The sequence below is a fragment of the Heptranchias perlo genome, unplaced genomic scaffold, assembly GCF_035084215.1.
Source record: "Heptranchias perlo isolate sHepPer1 unplaced genomic scaffold, sHepPer1.hap1 HAP1_SCAFFOLD_134, whole genome shotgun sequence".
In the NCBI taxonomy this organism is placed as follows: Eukaryota; Metazoa; Chordata; class Chondrichthyes; order Hexanchiformes; family Hexanchidae; genus Heptranchias; species Heptranchias perlo.
Window position 1 is genome coordinate 490,162 of NW_027138580.1, and position 27,512 is coordinate 517,673.

Genomic DNA, 27,512 nt, shown 5'->3' on the forward strand with positions numbered 1-27,512 from the left:
CGCTCGGTCCTCCAGCGCCTTCTCTCTCCTCCCATTGGTCAATGCTCCACGTCAATCACGCCGCGCTGGAACGACCACCCCTCTCCCCGCCCCCCCGTCCCTTGAAGGCCTCCGGAGTTTGGCGCAAGAGAGACGGGGCCTGAACCGCGGGTAGAAAACTCACAATAAAAATTAATCCAATGAAACACTTCAAATAAAATCAATTAAAAAGATTTGAATTCGCAAACCAATGAAATGCCCTAAAGCAGCGGCAGGGGCGGTCGGTAGACGTGATTTACGGCACCCAGCGTGGGGGTGTCCGCCCAGTGCTCGCCCTCATTTCTCTCCCTTTTATTCATTACCTGCCCCAGACTCGCCCTCTTCGCTTCTCCCCGGCCCCGATTCTCAATTTCAGCCGTTTCGTGACCCTGGGGCCATTAATGGCGGGCGTCCCGACCCAGAATGCCCCGCGCGCCAGAATAAGGCCTATCCATTGTTAGAGGAGGGCGGCGCGCAGCCGCAGCAGGGCCTCGCTGATGGAGACAGGGTGCGGCTGACCTAAAAGCGGCGCCAAAGATGGAGAGAGCGGGGCCCGGAGCAGGTAAGAAACGGCGGGAGGGTCTGCAGGCTTTATATTCAAATTCAGGCCCTCAGTAACTGCGTGCAGCAAAGCGGGGACAAAGAGTGGGCGGGTCTCCCGGGGGCCCCTGCGGGGATGGGCGGGTCTCCCGGGGGCCCCTGCGGGGATGGGCGGGTCTCCCGGGGGCCCCTGCGGGGATGGGCGGGTCTCCCGGGGGCCCCTGTAGGAGTGGGCGGGGACCCTGCGGGGGTGGGCGGGGCTCCCGGGGGGCCCTGTGGGGGTGGGCGGGGCTCCTGCAGGAGTGGGCGGGGCTCCTGCAGGAGTGGGCGGGGCTCCCGAGGGCCGCTGCGGGAGTGGGCGGAGCTCCCACATGCCCCAAGGACTGCTGATTGGGCCCATTGTGACGTATCAGGTACCATTGTTCACCTCAGCTCCTCCCCCCCCCCATATCTGACCTATCGGTGACCCTACTTTTGGTCAGCTCTGACCTCTGTGCATCCAAACCCTAACTCAGGCCTTCATTATCCTGGGGCTGGATTTCTGTAACACTCTCCTTACCGACCCTCCCTGGTCCCACCCTCTCCCCTGACTACTCCCCCAGCGTCACACCCGTGCCTCCATTGCAGCACTAAAGGCCAGGACCGCCTCCTGCGCCCCCACCAACCTTTCATGTGAACACTCCCTGATCCCCAGACTATCTCCATCCTCACCCCTCCGCTGTTCCACCTTTCACAGCGGCCCCGACATCTCAGAGGGTTACACGGGCACTTCTTCTATAGTAGAAAGGGCAGAACTTTCTTCCTCGTTCACTGTCCTCCACACGGCCCATGGGGACAGAGCTGCAGCAAATCACAAGTCGCGCTGGTCACAAATCCCCCTCAGCGACAAACTCCTGACAGCAAATTAGAAACAGCAAGTTTCCACTCCCACACTGAACAGGGACAGGAGGGGAACCAGGGACCGTGGAACTGTAACCCCAGCACCAGGCAGCACGGCGAGGGGAGGGGAACCAGAGACCGTGGAACTGTAACCCCAGCACCAGGCAGCACGGCGAGGGGAGGGGAACCAGGGACCGTGGAACTGTAACCCCAGCACCAGGCAGCACGGCGAGGGGAGGGGAACCAGGGACCGTGGAACTGTAACCCCAGCACCAGGCAGCACGGCGAGGGGAGGGGAACCAGGGACCGTGGAACTGTAACCCCAGCACCAGGCAGCACGGCGAGGGGAGGGGAACCAGGGACCGTGGAACTGTAACCCCAGCACCAGGCAGCACGGCGAGGGGAGGGGAACCAGGGACCGTGGAACTGTAACCCCAGCACCAGGCAGCACGGCGAGGGGAGGGGAACCAGGGACCGTGGAACTGTAACCCCAGCACCTTCAGGGGCGGAGGAAGAAAAGATCGGGTTAAGCTGTAATGGATCTGGATTTTAAGACAGTGAGGACACGGGGAGATGGGAGAGCTCTTCGGACCAGTGGCTTCGAGGGTTATGAGGTGCGAGAGAGGAAAGGATGTTCAGTAGAATTTACAATTGACTTCTGAATATCGATCCTGAACTCAGTGTTGAGGCCTTTTACAGGTGAGGGATTCAATCACCCGTCTCAGCTGGAAACTCATCGGTGCAGGGACACCGGGGAGAGGGCGTTCAGCTGCTCCGTGTGCGGGAAGGGATTCGCCTGTTCCTCCAACCTGCTGAAACACCAGCGGGTTCACACCGGGGAGAGGCCGTTCACCTGCTCCGTGTGCGGGAGGGGGTTCACTCAGTCACCCAACCTGCGGAAACACCAGCGGGCTCACACCGGGGAGAGGCCGTTCGAATGCTCCGAATGTGGAAAGAGGTTCACTGAGTCGTCCAACCTGCTGAGACACCGGCGAGTTCACACCGGGGAGAGGCCGTTCGCCTGCTCCGTGTGTGGGAAACAATTCACTTGGTCGGCCGACCTCCTCGAACACCAGCGCGCTCACACCGGGGAGAGGCCGTTCACCTGCTCCCTGTGCGGGAAGGGATTCACCCGCTCGTCCATCCTCCTCGAACACCAGCGGGTTCACACCGGGGAGAGGCCCTTCACCTGCTCCGTGTGTGGGAAGGGATTCGCGTGTTCCTCCAACCTGCTGCAACACCAGCGAGTTCACACCGGGGAGAGGCCGTTCACCTGCTCCGTGTGCGGGAAGGGATTCGCTCGCTCGTCTCACCTACTGACGCACCAGCGGGTTCACACTGAGGAGAGGCCGTACAGTTGCCCTCGCTGCAAGAAGAGCTTTAAATTGTCAGCCCACCTGCTGAGACACCAGCGAGTTCACTTGTGACCGCAGGGGTTGGATTCTGCTGTTAATCACATCCAGGACTGAACCATGTTCATTCTGGGCAGTTGGTGTTTGTTTCTGCTGATGTTAATAAACTCCAGCCCAGTTATAGGGGTTAATATTCTGGATATCTGTCAAATAAATCAGCCTTGTTTTAAGTGCACAGATGTTGCTGTCTCTAAGATAAGACGAGAGCTGTTTGGTGACTTTCAAGGCTGCAGTGTCATTTTAAGTTCGTGGTGGGGATCCTGTCACCGATTCACCGTAACTTGTAAATTCACGCAATAAAAAAAAGGGGGATTTTTGACACTTTAAAAATGCTATAGAGTTTGATTTTAAAATGTCAGCTTCCCTCGTGTACGCTTAGACATACACTCACAACAATACCCTGCGAGTTCACCGGAGAATTCAAAAGACATACAGTTCTCGAGCTCGAAGATCCTCATCCTTGTTTTCCAATCCCACCATGGCCTCGTCACCCCCCTCCCCTCCCTATCTCTGTAACCTCCTCCATCCCTACAAACCTCCCAGATCTCTGCGCTCCTCCAATTCTGGCCCTCTTGCGCATCCCCGATTTTCATCGCTCCGCCGTTGGCGGCCGTGCCTTCAGCTGCCTGGGCCCCAAGCTCTGGAATTCTCTCTCCGCCTCTCTCTCTCTCTCTCTCCTCCTTTTAATGATGTGGAGATGCCGGTGATGGACTGGGGTTGACAATTGTAAACAATTTTACAACACCAAGTTATAGTCCAACAATTTTATTTGAAATTTACAAGCTTTCGGAGGCTTCCTCCTTCCTCAGGTAAATGTCAGGAACTCAGGTAAATGTGAGTTCCTGACATTTACCTGAGGAAGGAGGAAGCCTCCGAAAGCTTGTAAATTTCAAATAAAATCGTTGGACTATAACTTGGTGTTGTAAAATTATTTACAATTGTCCTCCTTTTAAGACGCTCCTTAAAACCTCCCTCTTTGACCGAGATTTTGCTCACCTGTCCTAATATCTCCTTATGTGTCTCGGTGTCAAATTTTGTCTGATAACCCTCCCGTGAAGTGCTTGCGACGTTTCACTACGCTAAAGGCGCTATATAAATGCAAATTGTTCCTGTACCTCAACCCCATTTGCCCGCCCTAGCCCCATATCCCGTGATACCCTGACCTGACAAAAATTAATTGATCTCAGTATACAAGTGCAAGTTGTTGTCGCTGTTGTTGATCAGGCCTGATCGAATTTTGCGGTATCTCTCCCAACACCCCCTCTTTCACATCTTTTCCCCAATCCCGCCCTGCGTGAGGAATCCACATGTTCTGCAGCACTATTAACTGTTCTCCCTGATCACTAACCGCAGTTTAGACAAGAATAAACTCCCCCAAACTTTGTTCTAGCTACACCGTGACCGAAACGTCAATCAAATCGTTCAACCACAACTAGTTCCAGAGGGATTAGTGCACAAAGGCCCCCCCTCCCCCGACAGGTGACGTTATCACTCGGCCACATTCCTCACCCAGATGCGGCCTTGGAGTGTGTCTCCTGGGAGAACATTGAACTGCCAGCTAGATTGTGTTTCCCTGCACAGCTGAGAGATCTGTGGAGTTGGGACAAAGGAAGACTGCGGCCGTATCCCTCACCAGATAAATGTCTCTGTCTGCTACAGTTTTTAATTCCCGCTGACTATCTGGACATTGCTAAAACACGCATTGATCCGAAGCAGAGCAAATCTGGATTACATTTTCATCCTTCGAACAGAAACTCACTTAACAGGCAAAAGCTAAAAGTTGTTATGAAGAAATTAATATCAAAGGAACCCTTTCTTTACAATTGGATGAAAATTTAACACCAACTGAGGTGTTTAAAAGGGAAATAGATTCTGAAATCGATGGATTTTTGTTAGATGAGATTATCAAGAAAGATGGAGCCTAAAGTGGGTAAGAAGTTGAAATACAGTAACAACCATCTGCATTTATATAGCGCCTTTAACGTAGTAAAACCTCCCAAGGTGCTTCACGGGAGCGATTATCAAACAAAATTTGACACCGAGCCACATGAGGAGATATTAGGACAGGTGACCAAAAACTTGGTCAAAGAGGGAGGTTTTAAGGAGCGTCTGAAAGGAGGGGAGAGAGAGGCGGAGAGATGTTTAGGGAGGGAATTCCAGAGCTTGGGGCCCAGGCAGCTGAAGGCACGGCCGCCAACGGTGGGGCGATTAAAATCGGGGATGCACAAGAGGCCAGAATTGGAGGAGCGGTGAGATCTGGGAGGGTTGTTGGGCTGGAGGAGGTTACAGAGATGGGGAGGAGGGGGAGGCGAGGGCCACGGAGGGATTTGAATACAAGGATGAGAATTTTAAAATCGAGGCGTTCCCGGACCAGGAGCCGATGTAGGTCAGCGAGCACAGGGGTTACAAAGATAGGAAGTCTCGCTGCTAATTTTAAAAAATATAATTCGAGAGTCCTGGCTTGTAACCTTGCAAACTTCATTGCTTCAAAATAACATCCTTTGTTAATTGACAAAACTGTAGAACCAAAACATTAGGAGAGAAGGTGCATTTATATAGCGCCTTTCATGACCCCAAGATAACCCAAAGCACTTTACAGCCAATGAAGTACTTTTTCGAAGTGTAGTCACTGTTGTGATGTAGGAAACGTGGCAGCCAATTTGCGCACAGCAAGATCCCACGAACAGCAGTGTGACAATGACCAGATCACCTGTTTTTTTTAGTGTTTGGTTGAGGGATAAATATTGGCCACGGGCACCGGGGAGATCTCCCCTGCTCTTGTTGAGGACGTCCCACGAGGATCTTTTACGTCCGCCTGAAGACGGCAGACAGGACTCGGCCTGATGTCTCATCTGAAAGACTCCCGACAGTGTAGCGCTCCCTCAGAGGTGTCAGCCTGAATTATGGGGCTCAGTCTCCGGAGTGGGACTTGAACCCACAAAGTTCCGACTCAGGGGCAGGAGCGTTACGACTGAACCAAGACTGACACCTTGATGGCACAAACATTTTACTGTCTGCTGAGATTGTTGGGGCGAAGACCTGAAGCTCTGGAGCAAGGGCACGGATGATTTTAATATGTTTCTAAACCCACGCTTCCTTACAGCTCATTTACACATCATCATTGACGAGAAACAGAAGCAAAAACAATAGTTCAAAACATTTTACAATCAACCCCACCAAAATAAAACTCCCCTTCTCACACCCCCTGTAACTAAAGATAGGGAGACTGGTGAGCCTGAGGATAAAATCTCTCTCCGTCCCTTTTGTGTTTGTCTCTTAAATTCCCTTCCCTTCTCCTTCCCCTTTGTGTTTCACTCTTCCTTCCCTTTGAGTCTCTCTCCCCGTCCATTCATTCGCTCTCTCTCAGCTCCGTCTCCTCTATGCTTTTTATTTCATCCTTTCCCTTTCCCTCCCTCTTTCTCTACTCAATCCCTTTCTCTCTCTGTGTCTTCCTCTATTCCCCACCCTCCCTCTTTCTCCACTCAATCCCTTTCTCTCTCTGTGTCTTCCTCTATTCCCCACCCTCCCTCTTTCTCCACTCAATCCCTTTCTCTCTCTGTGTCTTCCTCTATTCCCCACCCTCTCTCCCTCTTTCTCCACTCAATCCCTTTCTCTCTCTGTGTCTTCCTCTATTCCCCACCCTCTCTCCCTCTTTCTCCACTCAATCCCTTTCTCTCTCTGTGTCTTCCTCTATTCCCCACCCTCCCTCTTTCTCCACTCAATCCTTTTCTCTCTCTGTGTCTTCCTCTATTCCCCACCCTCTCTCCCTCTCTCTCTCTGTCTTCCTCTATTCCCCACCCTCCCTCTTTCTCCACTCAATCCCTTTCTCTCTCTGTGTCTTCCTCTATTCCCCATCCTCTCTCCCTCTTTCTCCACTCAATCCTTTTCTCTCTCGGTGTCTTCCTCTATTCCCCACCCTCTCTCCCTCTTTCTCCACTCAATCCCTTTCTCTCTCTGTGTCTTCCTCTATTCCCCACCCTCTCTCCCTCTTTCTCCACTCAATCCCTTTCTCTCTCTGTGTCTTCCTCTATTCCCCATCCTCTCTCCCTCTTTCTCCACTCAATCCTTTTCTCTCTCTGTGTCTTCCTCTATTCCCCATCCTCTCTCCCTCTTTCTCCACTCAATCCCTTTCTCTCTCTGTGTCTTCCTCTATTCCCCATCCTCTCTCCCTCTTTCTCCACTCAATCCCTTTCTCTCTCTCTGTCTTCCTCTATTCCCCACCCTCTCTCCCTCTTTCTCCACTCAATCCCTTTCTCTCTGTGTGTCTTCCTCTATTCCACACCCTCTCTCCCTCTTTCTCTACTCAATCCCTTTCTCTGTGTGTCTTGCTCTATTTCATCTTTTCCCCCCTCAGTACCTGATGTGCCCGATCAAGCATAATACGGTCGGTGATCCAGGTGCTGGAAACATACGGAGGCTGGGGAGCATTGGAACCTGTGGGTTGGCTGGGAACAGTCTCTGAAGACCAGGTGTGGGCCTCAGGACCCGAATGATAGACAGGCGAGTCTTGTGGGCTATCAGTTGGGCTCCCTCCCAGTTACGGCCCCGGAGAGCATGGCAGGAATGGTTCAGTGAGGAGCATGGAGCATTCACAGCTGTCTTGGCACTGGAGCAAAGAGTGGGCGGGGCTTCAGGGTCCCAGTGACCGGGAGCAAAGAGTGGGCGGGGCTTCAGGGTCCCTGTGACCAGGGACGAAGAGTGGGCGGGGCTTCAGGGTCCCAGTGACGGTGAACAAAGAGTGGGCGGGGCTTCAGGGTCCCAGTGACTGTGAACAAAGAGTGGGCGGGGCTTCAGGGTCCCAGTGACCGGGAACAAAGAGTGGGCGGGGCTTCAGGGTCCCTGTGACCGGGAACAAAGAGTGGGCGGGGCTTCAGGGTCCCAGTGACCAGGGACACAGAGTGGGCGGGGCTTCAGGGTCCCTGTGACCAGGGACAAAGAGTGGGCGGGGCTTCAGGGTCCCAGTGACCAGGGACAAAGAGTGGGCGGGGCTTCAGGGTCCCAGTGACCGGGAACAAAGAGTGGGCGGGGCTTCAGGGTCCCAGTGACCAGGAACAAAGAGTGGGCGGGGCTTCAGGGTCCCAGTGACCAGGGACAAAGAGTGGGCGGGGCTTCAGGGTCCCAGTGACAGGGAACAAAGAGTGGGCGGGGCTTCAGGGTCCCAGTGACCGGGAACAAAGAGTGGGCGGGGCTTCAGGGTCCCAGTGACCGGGAACAAAGAGTGGGCGGGGCTTCAGGGTCCCAGTGATTGGGAACAAAGAGTGGGCGGGGCTTCAGGGTCCCCGTGACCGGGAACAAAGAGTGGGCGGGGCTTCAGGGTCCCAGTGACTGTGAACAAAGAGTGGGCGGGGCTTTAGGGTCCCAGTGACTGTGAACAAAGAGTGGGCGGGGCTTCAGGGTCCCAGTGACCGGGAACAAAGAGTGGGCGGGGCTTCAGGGTCCCTGTGACGGGGAACAAAGAGTGGGCGGGGCTTCAGGGTCCCAGTGACGGGGAACAAAGAGTGGGCGGGGCTTCAGGGTCCCAGTGACGGGGAACAAAGAGTGGGCGGGGCTTCAGGGTCCCTGTGACGGGGAACAAAGAGTGGGCGGGGCTTCAGGGTCCCAGTGACCGGGAACAAAGAGTGGGCGGGGCTTCAGGGTCCCTGTGACGGGGAACAAAGAATGGGCGGGGCTTCAGGGTCCCAGTGACGGGGAACAAAGAGTGGGGCGGGGCTTCAGGGTCCCAGTGACCGGGAACAAAGAGTGGGCGGGGCTTCAGGGTCCCAGTGACGGGGAACAAAGAGTGGGCGGGGCTTCAGGGTCCCAGTGACTGGGAACAAAGAGTGGGCGGGGCTTCAGCGTCCCTGTGACGGTGAACAAAGAGTGGGCGGGGCTTCAGGGTCCCAGTGACTGGGAACAAAGAGTGGGCGGGGCTTCAGGGTCCCTGTGACTGTGAACAAAGAGTGGGCGGGGCTTCAGGGTCCCAGTGACAGTGAACAAAGAGTGGGCGGGGCTTCAGGGTCCCAGTGACTGTGAACAAAGAGTGGGCGGGGCTTCAGGGTCCCAGTGACGGGGAACAAAGAGTGGGCGGGGCTTCAGGGTCCCAGTGACTGGGAACAAAGAGTGGGCGGGGCTTCAGCGTCCCTGTGACGGTGAACAAAGAGTGGGCGGGGCTTCAGGGTCCCAGTGACTGGGAACAAAGAGTGGGCGGGGCTTCAGGGTCCCAGTGACTGGGAACAAAGAGTGGGCGGGGCTTCAGGGTCCCAGTGACCGGGAACAAAGAGTGGGCGGGGCTTCAGGGTCCCAGTGACCGGGAACAAAGAGTGGGCGGGGCTTCAGGGTCCCAGTGACGGGGAACAAAGGGTGGGCGGGGCTTCAGGTTCCCACTGACCGGGAACAAAGAGTGGGCGGGGCTTCAGGGTCCCAGTGACCGGGAACAAAGAGTGGGCGGGGCTTCAGGGTCCCAGTGACCGGGAACAAAGAGTGGGCGGGGCTTCAGGGTCCCAGTGACGGGGAACAAAGGGTGGGCGGGGCTTCAGGTTCCCACTGACCGGGAACAAAGAGTGGGCGGGGCTTCAGGGTCCCAGTGACGGGGAACAAAGAGTGGGCGGGGCTTCAGGGTCCCAGTGACGGGGAACAAAGGGTGGGCGGGGCTTCAGGGTCCCAGTGACTGTGAACAAAGAGTGGGCGTGGCTTCAGGGTCCCAGTGACTGTGAACAAAGAGTGGGCGGGGCTTCAGGGTCCCAGTGACTGGGAACAAAGAGTGGGCGGGGCTTCAGGGTCCCAGTGACCAGGAACAAAGAGTGGGCGGGGCTTCAGGGTCCCAGTGACGGTGAACAAAGAGTGGGCGGGGCTTCAGGGTCCCAGTGACGGTGAACAAAGAGTGGGCGGGGCTTCAGGGTCCCAGTGACTGGGAACAAAGAGTGGGCGGGGCTTCTGGGTCCCATTGACGGGGAACAAAGAGTGGGCGGGGCTTTTGGGTCCCATTGACGGGGAACAAATAGTGGGCGGAGCTTCTGGGTCCCATTGACGGGGAACAAAGAGTGGGCGGGGCTTCTGGGTCCCATTGACGGGGAACAAAGAGTGGGCGGGGCTTCTGGGTCCCATTGACGGGGAACAAAGAGTGGGCGGGGCTTCTGGGTCCCATTGACGGACTATACCTGAAGACGTCAACATTTTTTCTTTACAGATGTTGCCAGACTTGCTGAGTGTTTCCAGCATGTTTTGGTTTCGTTTAAGATTTCCTGCACAAGCAGCATTTTCTTTTTTGTTACACCCAGAAGTGTTTGATGGGACAGCGTAGAGGGAGCTTTACTCTGTATCTAACCCGTGCTGTACCTGCCCTGGGAGTGTTTGATGGGACAGCGTAGAGGGAGCTTTACTCTGTATCTAACCCGTGCTGTACCTGCCCCGGGAGTGTTTGATGGGACAGTGTAGAGGGAGCTTTACTCTGTATCTAACCCGTGCTGTCCCTGCCCTGGGAGTGTTTGATGGGACAGTGTGGAGGGAGCTTTACTCTGTATCTAACCCGTGCTGTACCTGCCCTGGGAGTGTTTGATGGGACAGTGTAGAGGGAGCTTTACTCTGTATCTAACCCGTGCTGTACCTGCCCCGGGAGTGTTTGATGGGACAGTGTAGAGGGAGCTTTACTCTGCATCTAACCCGTGCTGTACCTGTCCTGGGAGTGTTTGATGGGACAGTGTAGAAGGAGCTTTACTCTGTATCTAACCCGTGCTGTACCTGCCCCGGGAGTGTTTGATGGGACGGTGTGGAGGGAGCTTTACTCTGTATCTAACCCGTGCTGCACCTGCCCCGGGAGTGTTTGATGGGACGGTGTGGAGGGAGCTTTACTCTGTATCTAACCCGTGCTGTCCCTGCCCCGGGAGTGTTTGATGGGACAGTGTAGAGGGAGCTTTACTCTGTATCTAACCCGTGCTGTACCTGCCCTGGGAGTGTTTGATGGGACAGTGTAGAGGGAGCTTTACTCTGTATCTAACCCGTGCTGTACCTGCCCCGGGAGTGTTTGATGGGACAGTGCAGAGGGAGCTTTACTCTGTATCTAACCCGTGCTGTTCCTGCCCCGGGAGTGTTTGATGGGACAGTGCGGAGGGAGCTTTACTCTGTCCCTGCCCCGGGAGTGTTTGATGGGACAGTGTAGAGTGAGATTTACTCTGTCCCTGCCCCGGGAGTGTTTGATGGGACAGTGCGGAGGGAGATTTACTCTGTCCCTGCCCCGGGAGGGTTTGATGGGACAGTGCGGAGGGAGATTTACTCTGTCCCTGCCCCGGGAGGGTTTGATGGGACAGTGCGGAGGGAGATTTACTCTGTCCCTGCCCCGGGAGGGTTTATGGGACAGTGTGGAGGGAGATTTACTCTGTCCCTGCCCCGGGAGTGTTTGATGGGACAGTGCGGAGGGAGATTTACTCTGTCCCTGCCCCGGGAGGGTTTGATGGGACAGTGCGGAGGGAGATTTACTCTGTCCCTGCCCCGGGAGGGTTTGATGGGACAGTGTGGAGGGAGATTTACTCTGTCCCTGCCCTGGGAGTGTTTGATGGGACAGTGCGGAGGGAGATTTACTCTGTCCCTGCCCCGGGAGGGTTTGATGGACAGTGCGGAGGGAGATTTACTCTGTCCCTGCCCCGGGAGGGTTTATGGGACAGTGTGGAGGGAGATTTACTCTGTCCCTGCCCCGGGAGGGTTTGATGGGACAGTGTGGAGGGAGATTTACTCTGTCCCTGCCCTGGGAGTGTTTGATGGGACAGTGCGGAGGGAGATTTACTCTGTCCCTGCCCCGGGAGGGTTTGATGGACAGTGCGGAGGGAGATTTACTCTGTCCCTGCCCCGGGAGGGTTTGATGGGACAGTGTGGAGGGAGATTTACTCTGTCCCTGCCCCGGGAGGGTTTGATGGGACAGTGCGGAGGGAGATTTACTCTGTCCCTGCCCCGGGAGTGTTTGATGGGACAGTGCGGAGGGAGATTTACTCTGTCCCTGCCCCGGGAGGGTTTGATGGGACAGTGAGGAGGGAGATTTACTCTGTCCCTGCCCCGGGAGTGTTTGATGGGACAGTGCGGAGGGAGATTTACTCTGTCCCTGCCCCGGGAGTGTTTGATGGGACAGTGCGGAGGGAGATTTACTCTGTCCCTGCCCCGGGAGGGTTTGATGGGACAGTGTGGAGGGAGATTTACTCTGTCCCTGCCCCGGGAGTGTTTGATGGGACAGTGCGGAGGGAGATTTACTCTGTCCCTGCCCCGGGAGGGTTTGATGGGACAGTGCGGAGGGAGATTTACTCTGTCCCTGCCCCGGGAGTGTTTGATGGGACAGTGCGGAGGGAGATTTACTCTGTCCCTGCCCCGGGAGTGTTTGATGGGACAGTGCGGAGGGAGATTTACTCTGTCCCTGCCCCGGGAGTGTTTGATGGGACAGTGCGGAGGGAGATTTACTCTGTCCCTGCCCCGGGAGGGTTTGATGGGACAGTGCGGAGGGAGATTTACTCTGTCCCTGCCCCGGGAGGGTTTGATGGGACAGTGCGGAGGGAGATTTACTCTGTCCCTGCCCCGGGAGGGTTTGATGGACAGTGCGGAGGGAGATTTACTCTGTCCCTGCCCCGGGAGGGTTTGACACTGGGTGCTCCGAAGTGGTGAGATATTCCATTCCCCAAGCACTGACCTTCGACACATCGTTGAGCATGAACATCAGAAATTGGGCAGGAAAAGACCTGCTGCTCCATCAAGCCTGCCCCACGCCGATGACGGCTGAAACATCGTGACTGGACACTCTGGGACCGGACACTCCCCACTCCCAAGTAATGTCCTCGGAGAGGCAAAAAAAAAAACGGGGATAAAAACCTCGGCATCAATAAGAGAGAAAATATTCTGGGAACTTGCTCTCCGACCCCCTCAGGCGATCGAAACCGGTCCAGGAGGTCACATTGGCCATGGGGTACGTTAACTGTTAATCCACTGACCGTCTGTGTGGTGCGATCTCTGCCCCAGTCAGGAACTGGTCCAGCTCCCTCTTGAAGGCAGAGAGTCGGCACTCACCACAACACCTGGCAACGTATTCCAGAGACTCGGTACCCTCTGGGAAAAGAGGAACCGCCCCAACACCCAGAAAAAAAGAGATTGAACCAAAACAAAATGACGCAGACCCACCGACTTCTCCGCTGGACACAGATCGCCAGGGAGAAACCCAGGTCTGCAACAAGCCACCGACTCACTCGCATCTTCGAGACGTCAAGGACCGGACACGCCCTGGTTAAAACAGGACCTGCCAGGTGGAGGGCGGGGAGTCACCCCGGGGGCAGGTCAGGTGGTGCCTCGGCCCACGGTTTTGTCCTGTGAAAGTTCTGGCTGATAACCGGACAAGTACCTTCACCTGCTGAACGACGGCGCTCCCCTCAGTATCGCGTTGGAGTGAGTGCCTGAATTGTGAAAGGACCTCAGGGCGTTTTACAGCCAACGAAAGTGTCGTCACTGTTGTAATGTCGGGAACCGCAGCCAGTTTGTGCACAGCAAGATCCCACAAACAATGTGATAATAACCGGATAATCTGTTTTTAGTGATGTTCGTTCACCGGGGAGAACTCCCGCTGCTCATCTGCGAAATAGTCCCATGGGATCTTTCAACATCCACCCGAGAGGGGCAGAAGGGGCCCTCGGTTTAACGTCCCATCCGAAAGACGGCACCTCCGACAGCGCGGCGCTCCCTCGGCGCCGCCCCTCCGACAGCGCGGCGCTCCCTCGGTACCGACCCTCCGACAGCGCGGCGCTCCCTCAGCGCCGCCCCTCTGACAGCGCGGCGCTCCCTCAGCGCCGACCCTCCGACAGCGCGGCGCTCCCTCAGCGCCGACCCTCCGACAGCGCGGCGCTCCCTCAGTACTGGCACCGGGGAGTGTCGGACTGGATTATGGGCTCAATTCCCTGGAGTGGGACTTGACCCCATGACCTTCTGACTCAGAGGCGAGGCTATTACACAGGAACGGTGAATCAAAGCAGATAGCCGTACCAGCTCATCTTGTGTTTCTTCCCTGAACTTTGTCGTCTGTCTGTGAATCTTTGGAAAAGCCCAGAGACATTAAAAGCCCAACCGTTTCTCCCGTGGACCCAGATTCCAACAGGAAGGTGAATCTCCGCAACAAGACATCAAGGACTCGACCCACTGTGTGCTTAAAACAAAGCTGATTTATTCGACATGGATCCAGAATATTAAACTCCAGCCCAGTTATAGGGGTCATTAACATCAGCAGAAACAAACCCCAACTGTCAGAATGAACATGGTTCAGTCCTGGATGTGATTAACAGCAGCGATAACAGCAGAATCCAACACGTGAACTCGCTGGTGCCTCAGCAGGTAGGACGAGCGGGTGAATCCCTTCCCGCACACGGAGCAGGTGAACGGCCTCTCCCCGGTGTGAACCCGCTGGTGAGCCAGCAGGTGTGCCGACATCCTGAAGCTCTTCCCGCACTGGGCGCAGCTGAAGGGCCTCTCCCCGGTGTGAATGCGCTGGTGGGACAGCAGGTTGGAGGACTGAGTGAATCCCTTCCTGCACACGGGGCAGGTGAAGGGCCTCTCCCCGGTGTGGATGAGCTGGTGGGTCAGCAGGTGGGACGACATCCTGAAGCCCTTCCCGCACTGGGAGCACCGGAACGGCCGCTCGTCGGTGTGGATCTGCTTGTGCTTCTTCAGCTCCTCGGTGCTCTTGAAACTCTTGCCGCAGTCGCTGCAGGCGAAGGGCCGCTCCTCAGTGTGCACCCGCTGGTGGGTCAGCAGGTTGGAGGACTGGGTGAACCCCTTCCCACAGAGCGGGCAGACGAACGGCCGCTCGCCGGTGTGGACCCGCTGGTGGGTCAGCAGGTGCGAGGGCTTGGTGAACCCCTTCCCGCAGACCGAGCAGATGAACAGCCACTCGCCGCTGTGGACCCGCTGGTGGGTCAGCAGGCTGGACGACTCGGTGAAGCCCTTCCCGCAGGCGGAGCAGACGAACGGCCGCTCGCCGGTGTGGATGCGCCGGTGGATCTCCAGTTTGGACGGGTAGCTGAACCCCTTGCCGCAGTCCCCGCACTTGTAGGGCTGCTCCCTGCCCGCCCCCGGGCCGGCCGGGCGGCCAAAGGCGAGGCCGCGCAGGCACAGCTTCTCCCCGCTGCGCCTGCTCAGGCCAGGTAACTGGTCAGCCCGCGGGAACCCTCTGCCCCGGGCAGGCCCCTCCGGCTGCTTTTCCAGCCACACCGCTGTCTCGAGTCTCTTCTCGCACACAAACATTTCCCCCTCCACGCTCATAGGCCGGTAATATTCAGGTCCCGGGGATTCGAGGGGCTCTGTCACACGGTGACGGGATGTTTCGCTTGAGTTTCCCGTCTGCAAATCGTCCATTTCTGATGCCCTGCACAAGAAATTTACAAAAGTCGTCACTCTAAGTGCGGGATAGGAATTCAGAGCAGGCAATACAGAACGTTCAAAAGGAAGGAATTATCAGGGCAAGAGTGATGTCCTGGACTAGTTTCGAACGCCGTGGGGAGGGGGGAGGCGGCCAGAGCGGAATTTCCCAGATTCTCCCCCCTCCAAATCATCCTGGGTTTTTATCTGGTTTTCCCTCTTTCCCAGGGCATCACGTGGTTTTGGGTGGGGTGGGGACTGTATATATTGTGATACACAATTGTGTGGGACTGGCTGGATGGACCAAAGGGTCTTTTCCTGTCTGTCTACGTCCGTATTCTTTCCCCTTCTGGCTGCTCCTCCCGCCATCCCCAAGTGTTGAAAACCAAATCCATCAAAGTGTCCGCTATTTCTTCCTCTCCCTCCTCTCTGATTCCGCGACCCCGGTGCTGGGGCCAGTTTCCGCAGTCGGCAGCTGCCCTATCCCCAGTAGCCTCCTGATTGCCTAATCTTCATAAGTGAGCGTTGGCAGGCTGACTATCAGGGGAAAATATCAGTGCTGACCCCCACTCAGTCTATCACCTGATGGCCTACACACGCCCCTTTTCAGTAGATAGTTCCACTCAGTCCCCCCACCCCTCCTCCCTCAGACAGCCCCCAATTGGTCTCTGTATTTCTAGACTTGGTGCTGTGTGGTTTCCGTTACCCGATCTTGAAAGAAAACACTTACCAGCTAACGACAAACCGCACCAGCCAGTATGCAACATGCCAAAGAAGCCGCTCTATCTGACTCGCTCAGACTGCGCGTGCTGGGTACGCCTGGTAGCCCGACTGCCATCCCAGATCTCTGCGCTCCTCCAATTCCGGCCTCTTGCACACCCCCGATTTTAATCGCTCCACCATTGGCGGCCGTGCCTTCAGCTGTCTGGGCCCCAAGCTCTGGAATTCCCTCCCTAAACCTCTCCGCCTCTCTCTCCTCCTTTAAGACGCTCCTTAAAACCTCCCTCTTTGACCAAGCTTTTACATGCATACGAATTAAGAGCAGGAGTAGGCCATTCGGCCCCTCGAGCCTGCTCTGCCATTTGATAAGATCATGGCTGATCTGATTGTGACCTCAACCCTACTTTCCTATCTACCTACTATAACCTTTGACTCGCTTGTTAATCAGGAATCTATCTAACTCAGCCTTAAAAATATTCAGTGACCCTGCCTCCACCGCTCTCTGGGGAAGGGAGTTCCACAGACTCACGACCCTCTGAGAGAAAAAATTTCTCCTCATCTCCGTCTTAAATGGGAGACCCCTTATTTTTAAACTGTGGCCCCTAGTTCTAGTCTCTCCCACAAGGGGAAACATCCTCTCAGCATCTACCCCTTCTAGTCCCCTCAGGATCTTATGTGTTTCAATAAGATCACCTCTCATCCTTCTGAACTCCAATGTATACAGGCCCAACTTGTCCAACCTTTCCTCATAAGATAACCCCCTCATCCCAGGAATCAGTCGAGTGAACCTTCTCTGAACCGCCTCCAAAGCAATTATGCCCTTTCTTAAATAAGGAGACCAAAACTGCACACAGTATTCCAGATGTGGTCTCACCAATGCCCTGAACAACTGTAGTAAAAACATCTCGACTTTTATATTCCATTCCCCTTGCAGTAAATGACAACATTCCATTTGCCTCCCTTGCTGTACCTGCATACCAACTTTCTGTGATTCATGTACTCGGACACCCAGATCCCTCTGTACCTCAGAGTTCTGCAATCTCTCTCCATTTAAATAATACACTGCTTTTCTATTCCTCCTGCCAAAGTGGACAAGTTCACATTTTCCCACATTATACCCCATCTGTCTATGCCCCTACCTCTCCTTATGTGACTTGATAACCGCTCCTGTGAAGCGCCTCGGGGCGTTTTGCTATGTTAAAGGCGCTATATGAATGCAAGGAGTTGCTGCTCCCCACTGGCGGTCAGCCCATGATGGGGAACCACCAAAGGAGCCTCCCTCCATCCAGCCATCAATCAATCAATCAATGTGCGCCTGCGCACTGGGCTCCCCCCCCCCCCCACTGATAATAGATAGGGCGTATTCCACCACGCGGGGCATGCTGGGCAGGGCCGCCCGCCATTACAGGGTGAAAAAAAAATAACCCCCCCTGAATCGGAATGGGAGTTTATTGTCATCATCGGCTGGCCTTGGAAAACAACGCAATCGCCCGCAGGGCGGAGAGAGAGAGTCGGGGGGGGGGGGGGGGGGGAGAGGACCGCGTTTGAAGCGGAGGTTTAAAGAGTAAATAAAAGCAAGACAGAGGCCGGGAAGAGCCGGGCTGGGTGAAGGAGGCCACCCCCGCCTCCCGCCCTGAGGTCTCATTTATAAAAAGATTGTTAACTCCGATTCTGCAATCGGTTGATTAATTCGGCAAAGCCATTTCCCGGCCTTAATTCTGAGCTAACGGTGGAGAGTGATCGACCTGATAGGATGTCGTTCAGCCCTGGAGAAGGTGGGGGGGGGGGTCGGGCCGTGATTGACGTGAGCTCGGGGCCAAACAGGAGTGCGGGAAGCAGCAGCAGGTTCCCGACCAATGGCGGGGTGGCAGAGGCGGGAGTTTTTGCACCGGCGGGTGAGACAGCTCCAAGCTGGCGGCCGTCTGTCTCCCTCATTGTCTGGAGGAGGGGGGAGAGAGAGAGAGGGAGAGAGAGAGGAATTTCCATCTTTGCTTTTATTTCTACTGAATGCACGGGCAGAGCCCTCGAGTGGTATTTGCACCGTGCAGAGGCCCCGACAGGACACTTAACTCACTCCAATAATAAAATTTGCAACAAAAATAAGATCTTTTACTCACAAGGTCGTTTTCTCCAACAATAACAAAACTCAATTCTTTCAAAATCGTTCAGAATTTTACATTAAAAAAAAATCTGCAAAAAGATATCCCCGGCCCGGCTGCTCCAACGCTTCAGACAAAGAGCTAACTGGAAGGGCCCGGATCCATCCGGGCGGCTGGAGGACGTCCCGCCTCTGGCTGCAGCAGGAGCAGCTTCCGGCTGCTCAGCACTGGGCCACAGCCCACGTCAATCACCAGGGTTCAGGCATGTGTTGGAAATTCGCAACAGGCCATCGGGGGCCCCCATCCCTCAGTCGGCCTTTGGTGCTTGCCCTTCGCACCAGCAGTGTTTGCTAATTCCACATGCCCGCCCCGATCAGTAGTCATCTCTGCTTTTATTGATGAGACCGGGGCGAAAAGGGTTAAATTACGAGGGCAGGTTGCACAGACCAGACTCGCACTCCCTTGAGTATAGAAGATTAAGGGGCAATCTGATCGAGGTGTTTGAGATGATTAAATGAGTTGATAGTTTCTCTCTATCTACCCTATTTCCTCTGGGGGGAGTCCAGAACCTTAAAATTAGAGCCAGGCCGTTCAGGGGTGACGTCAGGAAGCAGTTCTTCACACAAAAGGGGAGTGGGAATCTGGAACTCTCCCCCCCCCAAAAAGCTGTTGAGGCTGGGGATAGATATAACATCTCAAAACCGAGATCGATCGATTTTTGTTAGGCGAGGGAATTAAGGGACAAGAAACCTTACTAGAACTAGGGGGCATAATCTTAGAATAAGGGGCTGCTCTTGCAAAACTGAGATGAGGAGAAACTTCTTCACTCAGAGGGTAGTAGGTCTGTGGAATTTGCTGCCCCAGGAAGCTGTGGAAGCTACATCATTAAATAAATTTAAAACAGAAATAGACAGTTTCCTAGAAGTAAAGGGAATTAGGGGTTACGGGGAGCGGGCAGGAAATTGGACATGAATTTATATTTGAGGTTAGGATCAGATCAGCCATGATCTTATTGAATGGCGGAGCAGGCTCGAGGGGCCGATTGGCCTACTCCTGCTCCTATTTCTTATGTTCTTATGAACCAAGGCAGGTAGATGCAGATCAGCCATGACCTAATTGAATGGGGGAACAGGCTCGAGGGGCTGAATGGCCTCCTCCACTTCCTATGATTCCATATCCCTTTATCCTTTCCTTCAACCAACCATCTAACCTAATCTTAAACGTTGACACGGTCTCTGCTTCAGTCACTAAATCCAGTAGTGCTTTCCACTGGGGTTGCCAACACCTCCAGGATTGCCCTGGAGTCTCCAGGAATTGAAGATCAATCTCCTGGAAGCTGCTGCCAGCAAAAACCATTACAATTTATTTTCTTTGAACACTTTCGTTTATTAGTTATAGAAATATTCGAAATTGGGGCGGGGGGGGGGGGGAGAAAACGACTGTTTGACCATGCAAGGCTGCTGGAGGTGGGAGGTCATGTGATGAAACCTCCAGGGACACGTCTCACCTGAGTTGGTAACCCTACATTCCTCAGCCAATCTGTGTCAGCATGTTTCTCCTGCTCCCTGTCCGAAATCTCCCAAATGTAATCGTAGTTCAACACCCCCGAATCATTGGAAAGTGTCATTTGATATCAACTCTATCCCTTCCCTTTCTAAATGGTAAACACTTCTATCAAATCACCCCTTAATCTCTCTTCTAATGAAAACAGCCCCAATTTTTAAAAACTTTTCTTCATATTTCCACATACCAGGCAGTGTCCTAATGAATCTATCACCTCAACATCCTTGCTCTAGTGTGGAGCTACACATAGTATTCCAACTGTAGCTTTACTAACATTTTATAGATTCACCATTGCATTGTTAAGGGCCAGATCCCCTTGAGGTGCTGCTTTTAATGTCTTGTGAACTCGAACACCCCCAAATCCCTCTGCTCTTCCACGTCACCCAGCTTCCCCACCTTCTAAATATAATTTTTTTTAAAAACCAAAATGTACCAGCTCACATTTACTGACATTGAATTCCATCTGCCAGTTATTTAGTCCTATCCCCCCACCTCGTCATTATCCCCTGCCGCTGTCTTCGGTCCTCAGAATTATTTACTCTGCTTCCCATTTTAGTATCATCTGGAAATTTGGACACCGCCCCCTCTAACACTATAGCTAAATCATTGATATACACAGTGAACAGAAACGGTCCCAGAACGGAACCCCGAGTCTCTTGAGAAACTGCCCGTAGCCCTTACTCTCTCTGTTACTTTCCCTCCCACCAGTTTTTAATCCAATTTCCTAACCTCGTCCTAATTCCATACCCCTTAATCTTCTCCAATAGTCTCCTGTGTGCTACCTTGTCAAAGGCTTTCTGAGAGTCCATATACACCACATCCACTGCATCCACCCCCCTCCATCGCCTCTTCAAAGAAGTCAGTCAGGTTTCTCAAGCACAATCTTCCTTTCTGAAATCTGTGTTGGCTTCTTCTAATTATTTTCTGTTCACCAAGATATTTACTAATTTCATCTTTAATTAAAGATTCCAAAATGTTCCCTACCACAGATGCTAAGTGGCCTCTAATTACTCGGATTATCTCCGATTAAAGGGGTTGATAGTTTCTCTCTATCTACCCTATTTCCTCTGATGGTGGGGAGTCCAGAACAAGGGGGCATAACCTTAAAATTGGAGCCAGGCCATTCAGGGGTGATGTCAGGAAACAAAGGGGAGTGGAAAGAAGAACATCATCATCCTGGGGGTCACCATTGACCAGAAACTTAACTGGACCAGCCATATAAATACTGTGGCTACGAGAGCAGGTCAGAGGCTGGGTATTCTGCGGCGAGTGACTCACCTCCTGACTCCCCAAAGCCTTTCCACCATCTACAAGGCACAAGTCAGGAGTGTGATGGAATACTCTCCACTTGCCTGGATGAGTGCAGCTCCAACAACACTCAAGAAGCTGGACACCATCCAGGACACCATCCAGGCCCGCTTGATTGGCACCCCATCCACCACCCTAAACATTCACTCCCTTCACCACCGGCGCACAGTGGCTGCAGTGTGTACCATCCACAGGATGCACTGCAGCAACTCACCAAGGCTTCTTCGACAGCACCTCCCAAACCGGCGACCTCGACCACCCAGAAGGACAAGGGCAGCAGGCACATGGGAACAACACCACCTGCACGTTCCCCTCCAAGTCACACACACCATCCCGACTTGGAAATATATCGCCGTTCCTTCATCCTCCCTGGGTCAAAATCCTGGAACTCCCTTCCTAACAGCACTGTGGGAGAACCTTCACCACACGGACTGCAGCGGTTCAAGAAGGCGGCTCACCACTACCTTCTCAAGGGCAATTAGGGATGGGCAATAAATGCCGGCCTCGCCAGCGACGCCCACATCCCATGAACGAATTTAAAAAAAAGAAATAGGAGCAGGAGTAGGCCATTCGGCCCCTCGAGCCTGCTCCGCCATTCAATCAGATCATGGCTGATCTTCGATCTCAACTCCACTTTCCCGCCCGATCCCCATATCCCTTGATTCCCCTCGAGTCCAAAAATCTATCGATCTCAGTCTTGAATATACTCAATGACTGAGCATCCACAGCCCTCTGGGGTGGAGAATTCCAATGATTCTCGCTGGGCCGAAAGCTGAGTACAGTTCTCTGTGCTGTGACCATTCTCTGATTCACAACCCTCTGAGTGAAGAAATTTCTCCTCATCTCAGTCCTAAATGGCTGACCCCTTATCTTGAGACTGTGATCCCTAGTTCTAGAATCTGGAATTCTCTCCCCCAAAAAGCTGTTGAGGCCAATTGAAAATTTCGAAACTGAAACTGATAGATTTTTGTTAGGCGAGGGTGTTAAGGGATCTGGATCCAAGGCGGGTAGATGGAGTTAAAATGCAGATCAGCCATGATCTAATTGAATAGACTCGAGGGGCTGAATGGCCTCCTCCTGTTCCTACGTTTTCCTTTTTGAAAATGGGTATTCCATTGGCCACTCTCCAGCACACCATCCAACTCTCAACGGATTCCTGAAATATAATCTCTAGGCCCTCCGCTACTTCTTAGACCATAAGAGATAGGAGCAGGAGTAGGCCATTCGGCCCCTCGAGCCTGCTCCACCATTAATGAGATCATGGCTGATCTGATTTTTACCTCAACTCCACTTTCCCGCCCTTTCCCCGTATCCTTTGACTCCCTCGCTGATCAAAAATTTGTTTAACTCAGCCTTGAATGTATTCAATGACTCAGCCTCCACAGCTTTTTGGGGTAAAGAATTCCAAAGAATCACGACCCTCTGGGAGAAGAAATTCCTCCTCATTTCCGTCTTAAACTGGCGACCCCTTATTCTTGGACAATGACCCCAAGTTTTAGATTCCCCCATGAGGGGTAACATCCTCTCAGCATCTACCCTATCGAGTCCCCTCAGAATCTTGTATGTTTCAATAAGATCTCCTCTCATTTTTCTAAACTCCAAAGAGTATAGACCCAACCTGTTCAATCTTTCCTCATAAGACAACCCTTCCATACCCGGAATTAACCTGGTGAACCTGCTCTGAACTGCCTCCAATGCAAGTATGTCCTTCCTTAAATAAGGGCACCAGAACTGTACGCAGTACTCCAGGTGTGGTCTCACCAGCACCCTGTACAGTTGTAGCATGACTTCCCTGCTCTTATACTCCATCCCCCTAGAAATAAAGGCCAATATTCCGTTTGCCCTCCGGATTACCTGCTGCACCCGTATGTTTCTTCTCCCATTTCCTTCAGGGTTCTTGGATGTATCTCGAGAGCTCCCGGCACTCCTTCCTCATTCAGCTTCTCTAAATCTTTCCTTTCATTCATTACATCTCTCAGCTCGCTTTTAACCAGTTCGGGATCGGCCTCCTCTCCAACAGCCTCCTCTTTTGTAAACGCTAATGTATCGAACTTGTTAAGTATCCCTGCCCATTTCTGCTTAATCCTTCACAAACTCTCTCTTCTCCTCTTGGGGTTCCCAGTGCACATTTAACACTTGTCTTTTTACTGATATATTTGTAGAATATTTTACTGGTCTTTTTAATATTTTTTGAGATTCTCTCTTCAGTCTCCCTTCCTTATCCCTTTCTTAACCTCTTTCCTTATTGTCTCACATTCTTTCTTATTTTTTTAATCATATCTCCAAATTACAAAAAGGATATAGAGGCACTGGAGGAGGTGCAAAAAAGACTCACAAGGATGATAACAGAACTGAGAGGTTATAACCAGCAGGAAAGGCTGAACAGGCTGGGGCTCTTTTCTCCAGAAAAGAGACCTGATGGAGGTCTTTAAAATTATGTAAAGGTTCAATAGGGGAGACCAGAACTAGGGGCCATAAATATAAGACAGTCACTAATAAACCCAATAGGGAATTCAGGAGAAACTTCTTTACTCAGAGAGTGGTGAGAATGTGGAACTCGCTCCCACAAGGAGTAGTTGAGGCGAATAGTGTAGATGGATTTAAGGGGAAGCTCGATAAACACATGAGGGAGAAAGGATAGAAGGATATGCTGATGGGATTAGATGAAGGGAGGAGGCTCGTGTGAAGCATAAACACCAGCATGGACCAGTTGGGCCGAATGGCCTGTTTCTGTGCTGTAATTTCTAGTTAATTCTATGTTATATAATATCTAAATGCCCTATACGCCTCCGCCTTTGATTTGAGATTTTTTTTGTCACCTCTATTTAGCCACAACATCCTGTCGGTTGAAATAATTCGACCGCCCACCCAAGCCCCACGCCATGTTTCTCAGCGAGATATCTTCACTGCTCTCCTCCCTCAGCCTCTGCACCGAGCGACTTCTCATCCTCGGTGATTTCAACCTCCATCTCAACTCATCGCGCTCTCTCTCTCCTCTGAGTTCACTGCCCTCCTCTCCTCCCTCAATCTCTCCCTCCAGATAAACTCCCCTACCCATATTCATGGCCACCCCCTCGACCTCGCCATCTCACGTGGCCTCTCCACTCCCATCATGTCAATCACGGATATGGCCGCCTCTGATCACTTCCTCGTATCCCTCTCCACTCACATCCCCCTTCCCCCTCCCAACCCCACTTCCTTCCGTGTCCACCCCTGGGAAAAAAAACTCTTCCCAAGTCGCTTACAACGGCACTTTCAAATTCCCAACTGTCCAGACTTTGTCCCTCCATTCACCATGACATTTCTGCAGCTACCGATCTGCTCAATCACACCCTCACCTCTATCTTTGATGCCCTTGTCGCCATTACTCTCTCTTGCCCTGGTCGTTCCCCCTGGTATGGCCCTCATCTCCGTTCCCTCAGGTCCAAATGACACAGACTTGAACGTTTATGGCGGGCAACTGGTTTAGCCATTCATCGCCAGATCTGGCTGGACCACACAAAGCACCATCGGGTCCTGTCCTCCTCTTCCAAAACTGCTCAGTATTCCGGGATTATCCAGGAATGCAAAGATAACCCCTGGCCTCTCTCCTCCGCTGCAAAGCGTCTTCCGAACCCCCCCCCTCTCCTCTGCCCCCTCCATCCTCCCCGAAAACAACAAGTGCGAGGAGCTCATGGACTTCTTTGTCACTAAGATTGAGATCCACCTCTGCCACTTCCCTCCCTTCCCCGAGTCCACCAAGCTAAAAGACCCCCAAAGTATCCCCCTGCTCCAGCCCTGAACTCACATCTTTCTCTAGTTTCTGGGAAACGATCTTTGGAATTTTCGTGCAGCGGCTGGGAATATTTCCTCAGCCCAGGTACAAATATCGCAAACTGTTTCCTCCAGAAGTCTTAAGAGCATCAAACTGAAATCCAGCGTGTTCCCCAAGAGTGTTCACGGAATGAATGAGGGCAGCACATGCTCAGGAGGCTGTGATTCGGTAATTATATAAACAGGGGAATCTCCATTATCCACATTCCCGATTATCCCCAACACCAATCCCACAGACACCGACACCAATCTCCTCCTGTCTGATATAAACCAATTCCAGTCACTGACACCAATCTCCTCCTGTCTGATATGAACCAATCCCACACTCACTGACACCAATCTCCTCCTGTCTGATATAAACCAATCCCACACTCACTGACACCAATCTCCTCCTGTCTGATATAAACCAATCCCAGTCACTGACACCAATCTCCTCCTGTCTGATATAAACCAATCCCAGTCACTGACACCAATCTCCTCCTGTCTGATATAAACCAATCCCACACTCACTGACACCAATCTCCTCCTGTCTGATATAAACCAATCCCACACTCACTGACACCAATCTCCTCCTGTCTGATATAAACCAATCCCAGTCACTGACACCAATCTCCTCCTGTCTGATATAAACCAATCCCAGTCACTGACACCAATCTCCTCCTGTCTGATATAAACCAATCCCAGTCACTGACACCAATCTCCTCCTGTCTGATATAAACCAATCCCACACTCACTGACACCAATCTCCTCCTGTCTGATATAAACCAATCCCACACTCACTGACACCAATCTCCTCCTGTCTGATATAAACCAATCCCAGTCACTGACACCAATCTCCTCCTGTCTGATATAAACCAATCCCACACTCACTGACACCAATCTCCTCCTGTCTGATATAAACCAATCCCAGTCACTGACACCAATCTCCTCCTGTCTGATATAAACCATTCCCAGTCACTGACACCAATCTCCTCCTGTCTGATATAAACCAATCCCAGTCACTGACACCAATCTCCTCCTGTCTGATATAAACCAATCCCAGTCACTGACACCAATCTCCTCCTGTCTGATATAAACCAATCCCACACTCACTGACACCAATCTCCTCCTGTCTGATATAAACCAATCCCAGTCACTGACACCAATCTCCTCCTGTCTGATATAAACCAATCCCACACTCACCGACACCAATCTCCTCCTGTCTGATATAAACCAATCCCAGTCACTGACACCAATCTCCTCCTGTCTGATATAAACCAAACCCAGTCACTGACACCAATCTCCTCCTGTCTGATATAAACCAATCCCACACTCACTGACACCAATCTCCTCCTGTCTGATATAAACCAATCCCACACTCACTGACACCAATCTCCTCCTGTCTGATATAAACCAATCCCAGTCACTGACACCAATCTCCTCCTGTCTGATATAAACCAATCCCAGTCACTGACACCAATCTCCTCCTGTCTGATATAAACCAATCCCAGTCACTGACACCAATCTCCTCCTGTCTGATATAAACCAATCCCACACTCACTGACACCAATCTCCTCCTGTCTGATATAAACCAATCCCAGTCACTGACACCAATCTCCTCCTGTCTGATATAAACCAATCCCAATCACCGACACCAATCTCCTCCTGTCTGATATAAACCAATCCCAGTCACTGACACCAATCTCCTCCTGTCTGATATAAACCAATCCCACACTCACTGACACCAATCTCCTCCTGTCTGATATAAACCAATCCCACACTCACTGACACCAATCTCCTCCTGTCTGATATAAACCAATCCCAGTCACCGACACCAATCTCCTCCTGTCTGATATAAACCAATCCCAGTCACCGACACCAATCTCCTCCTGTCTGATATAAACCAATCCCAATCACCGACACCAATCTCCTCCTGTCTGATATAAACCAATCCCAGTCACTGACACCAATCTCCTCCTGTCTGATATAAACCAATCCCACACTCACTGACACCAATCTCCTCCTGTCCGATATAAACCAATCCCACACTCACTGACACCAATCTCCTCCTGTCTGATATAAACCAATCCCACACTCACTGACACCAATCTCCTCCTGTCTGATATAAACCAATCCCACACTCACTGACACCAATCTCCTCCTGTCTGATATAAACCAATCCCAGTCACTGACACCAATCTCCTCCTGTCTGATATAAACCAATCCCACACTCACTGACACCAATCTCCTCCTGTCTGATATAAACCAATCCCAGTCACTGACACCAATCTCCTCCTGTCTGATATAAACCAATCCCAGTCACTGACACCAATCTCCTCCTGTCTGATATAAACCAATCCCACACTCACTGACACCAATCTCCTCCTGTCTGATATAAACCAATCCCACACTCACTGACACCAATCTCCTCCTGTCTGATATAAACCAATCCCACTCACTGACACCAATCTCCTCCTGTCTGATATAAACCAATCCCAGTCACTGACACCAATCTCCTCCTGTCTGATATAAACCAATCCCACTCACTGACACCAATCTCCTCCTGTCTGATATAAACCAATCCCACACTCACTGACACCAATCTCCTCCTGTCTGATATAAACCAATCCCAGTCACTGACACCAATCTCCTCCTGTCTGATATAAACCAATCCCACTCACTGACACCAATCTCCTCCTGTCTGATATAAACCAATCCCAGTCACTGACACCAATCTCCTCCTGTCTGATATAAACCAATCCCACACTCACTGACACCAATCTCCTCCTGTCTGATATAAACCAATCCCAGTCACTGACACCAATCTCCTCCT

At 52.6% G+C, this 27,512-nt stretch overlaps 2 protein-coding genes across 2 annotated transcripts in view; one reads left to right on the forward strand and one right to left on the reverse strand.

Moving 5' to 3' along the window:
* The window catches only part of LOC137308623 (zinc finger protein 721-like), a 158,254-nt gene extending 140,012 nt beyond the window's left edge, over nt 1–18,242 (reverse strand). Inside the window, 2 exon segments of the mRNA XM_067977231.1 lie at nt 14,106–15,204; nt 18,035–18,242. Coding sequence (XP_067833332.1) covers nt 14,106–15,194 — 1,089 coding nt within the window. The 5' untranslated portion in view covers nt 15,195–15,204; nt 18,035–18,242.
* On the forward strand, nt 313–3,022 carry LOC137308590 (zinc finger protein 211-like). The gene is made up of 2 exons (XM_067977208.1): nt 313–580; nt 2,137–3,022. The coding sequence occupies exons 1-2, from the start codon at nt 556–558 to the stop codon at nt 2,862–2,864; spliced, it is 753 nt and encodes a 250-aa protein (XP_067833309.1). The 5' UTR covers nt 313–555; the 3' UTR covers nt 2,865–3,022.
* Nucleotides 18,243–27,512: the final 9,270 nt, after the last annotated feature.

Coding starts and splice junctions, on each gene's coding strand:
- LOC137308590 (XM_067977208.1), top strand. CDS start 556: ATGGAGAGAGCGGGGCCCGGAGCAG. Junction 581..2,136: donor GAGAGCGGGGCCCGGAGCAG/GTAAGAAACGGC, acceptor GGCCTTTTACAG/GTGAGGGATTCAATCACCCG.